At 38.2% G+C, this 3,411-nt stretch overlaps 1 protein-coding gene across 1 annotated transcript; it reads left to right on the forward strand.

Annotated features, from left to right (window-relative positions):
- Positions 1 to 4: 4 nt before the first annotated feature.
- Positions 5 to 3,406, forward strand: LOC116350028 (titin-like; the record flags this gene model as incomplete). The annotated part of the gene is made up of 1 exon (XM_031781739.1): positions 5 to 3,406. A coding segment is annotated over one exon (3,402 nt), but the record flags the coding sequence as incomplete, so codon positions are not given.
- Between the last annotated feature and the right edge of the window lie 5 nt (positions 3,407 to 3,411).

Genomic DNA, 3,411 nt, shown 5'->3' on the forward strand with positions numbered 1-3,411 from the left:
GAAGCGAAAGATCAAGAAGAAGCAAGGTGATCAGGAGCAAGTCATCGAAGTTAAGACAGTCGAAGAAGAAGGCAAAGAACCTGAAACAATAGTGACTGTTGAAGAAATTCAACCGACAGATGAAGAAAAACCAAAGAAGAAAAAAGTCATCAAAAAGGTTAAGGATGACGACTACATTCAGCAATTGATCGACCAAGATATTCCAAAGACGGAATTGGAGGAATTCGAGAAACCTGAATTCCAAGAAATTAAAAAGAAACCAAAGAAGAAGAAATCACTTGTTCCAAGTGACGAAACACCAATTGATCTTGTAATTGAAGAGCTGCCCGAGGAAAGAGTAACGATTCAAATCCCAACTGATACTGGTGAGATCGTCGAACAAAAGGTAACAAAACGAAAGATCAAGAAGAAGCAAGGTGATCAAGAACAAGTCATCGAGGTGACAACAGTTGAAGAGGAAGGCAAAGAACCCGAAACCGAAATAACTGTTGAGGAAGTTCAACCTATCGAACCAACGAGCGAGGAGCAACCCAAGCCCAAGAAAAAGAAGGTTATTAAAAAGGTCAAAAAGAATGAAGAGGATGATATAATTCAGAAGCTCATTGAACAGGAAATTCCCAAAACCGAGTTAGAAGTATTTGAAAAACCAGAATTCGGAGAAGTCAAGAAAAAGAAGCCCAAATCAAAACTGGAACCAATTCCAATCGTGAAGAAAGATCAGAAACCGACCAAACTTCAAATCACCAAAGTTGAAGATTCTCCGATTGCCATTAAAATGTCATTCAAAAAACCAAAACCAATTGAAAAGAAGGAGCAACCTCTTCCAGAAATCACCGGCTTCAAGTTAAAGAGTCGTTTAGTTCAAGTCAATTATCCACCTGAAGCCACCAAACTGGTAATCAAAGAATTGAATACCGTTAAGAGCAATGGCGAGCTTTCGCGTAATGTCGAAGAAGCATTGGATACTCTTAAAAAGAAGAAAATTAAGAAAATAAAGATTCCAAAGGTCAGAAAAGACAGTTTGGAACGACCTGAACTCGAAAAATATGAAAAATATGAGAGCAGTTCCGATGAATCCGAAACCAAAGGCAAATACCAACGAGGAGTTAAAGAAGGAAAGATTCCGGAAGACGATCAGAAAACACTTAAACTTGGAAAAGGTAAATCTAGACCGGCTGATGCCGATGAAGATACTGATGTTAAATTGAAACCAGTACCAAAGAAGTCTCAAGTTGCTGAAGAAGATTTCGTTGAAGCTCCAAAGAAACACAGATCTGAGATCAAAGATCAACCGGAAAGAAAAACAAGTGTTGAAATTGACGTCAGTAAAGTTCCACCGTTTGATTTTGAACCAAGAGAATTTTCTGAAGAAGAAATACCAGAGGTTGATAAAGAGCCAGATGTCAGTGACAAAGAATCAGCGCCAAAGAAAAAACCAATTAAAAAGAAGAAAGTCAAGTTAGAGCCTGAAGAAGACAAAATTAAGATCAAGAAAGGTGTTCCAAAGGACAAAGATCAACCTTCAGAAGACGACATCAACCTACACTATGACCGCAAACCATTGCCAGAAGAAAGTGAAGAACAAGTACCGTTGAAGCCGTTCGAAAGACCTTCAACTAAAGGTGATAAGCTAGAAATGGAAACACAACCAACTGAAACCACAAAAGAAATTCCAGAAAAAGATTATGTAGATAGTGACACAGAAAAACAAGAATACACTGAAACAGGTAGGAAAACAATAAAGAAAATAATAAAGAAACCAAAGAAAGCTACTCCAGCTCCAGAAACAAGCGAGGAAAAAGAAACACCAGCTGAGCTTCTCGTCGAAGAACTCCCTGAGGAAATTATTACTATGCAAGTTCCAACTGAAACGGGTGAAATCATCGAACAAAAAATTACGAAACGTAAGATTAAGAAGAAGCAAGGCGACAAAGAGCAAGTTATCGAAGTCAAGACAGTAGAAGAAGAAGGAAAGGAGCCTGAAACAGAAATAACAGTTGAGGAAATTCAAACAGTCGAGCCAACCGAAAAGGAATTAACATCAGAGGAACAGCCCAAACAAAAGAAGAAGAAGAAGATCATTAAAAAGGTCAAGAAAGATGATTACGATGACTATATTCAAAAGTTGATCGATCAAGAAATTCCAAAGACGGAACTGGAGGAATTTGAAAAACCTGAGTTTGAGGAAATCAAAAAGAAGCCGAAAAAGAAGAAATCCTTGGTTCCAAAGGAAAGCGAGGATCAACCAGCTGAACTTGTTATTGAAGAGCTACCCGAAGAGGTTGTCAATGTTGAAATTCCAACCGAAACTGGTGAAATTATCGAACAAAAGGTTACGAAGCGAAAGATCAAGAAGAAGCAAGGTGATCAAGAGCAAATCATTGAGGTAACTACAGTCGAAGAAAAAGGAAAAGAGCCTGAAACTCAAATAACAGTTGAAGAAATTCAACCAGTAGAACCGACTGAAGAGAAACCAATAACAGAGGAATCGACAACAGAGGAACAACCAAAACCAAAGAAAAAGAAAAAAGTGATCAAAAAGGTACCGAAAGATGACTACGAAGATTATATTCAGAAGTTGATCGATCAAGATATCCCGAAGACCGAATTAGAGGAATTCGAGAAGCCTGAGTTTGAGGAGATCAAAAAGAAACCAAAGAAGAAAAAATCACTTGTACCAAAGGAAAGCGAGAAACAACCAGCCGAACCTATTGTTGAAGAGCAAGTAAAGAAGCCCAAGAAGAAATCTCTTGTTCCTGAAGTTAGCGAAGAACAAGAGACGCCTGCTGAGCTAGTTATTGAGGAGCTTTCAGAAGAAACAGTAACGGTTCAAATTCCAACTGAATCTGGTGAAATCGTCGAACAAAAAGTAACAACACGTAAGATCAAGAAAAAGCAAGGTGACAAAGAACAAGTTATTGAAGTTAAGACAGTCGAAGAGGAAGGCAAAGAACCTGAAACCGAAATAACAGTTGAAGAAATTCAACCAGTCGAACCGACTGAAGAAAAACCAACTGATGAGGAATCAACACTAGAGGAACAACTAAAACCAAAGGAAAAGAAGAAGAAGGTGATCAAAAAGTTTAAAAAGGACGAACAAGATGACTATATTCAAAAGTTGATCGATCAAGATATTCCAAAGGCAGAGCTGGAAGAATTCGAAAAACCTGAATTCGAAGAAATCAAAAAGAAACCAAAGAAGAAGAAGAAGTCACTTGTTCCAATGGAAAGCGAGGAACAACCAGCTGAACTTTTTGTTGAAGAACTACCTGAAGAGGTTGTAAAAGTTGAAATTCCAACTGAAACTGGTGAAATCGTCGAACAAAAGGTTACGAAGCGAAAGATCAAGAAGAAGCAAGGTGATCAGGAGCAAGTCATCGAAGTTAAGACAGTCGAAGAAGAAGGCAAAGA

The sequence above is a fragment of the Contarinia nasturtii genome, unplaced genomic scaffold, assembly GCF_009176525.2.
Source record: "Contarinia nasturtii isolate CC-2019 unplaced genomic scaffold, AAFC_CNas_1.1 Cnas_scaffold_3311, whole genome shotgun sequence".
NCBI classification, from domain to species: Eukaryota; Metazoa; Arthropoda; class Insecta; order Diptera; family Cecidomyiidae; genus Contarinia; species Contarinia nasturtii.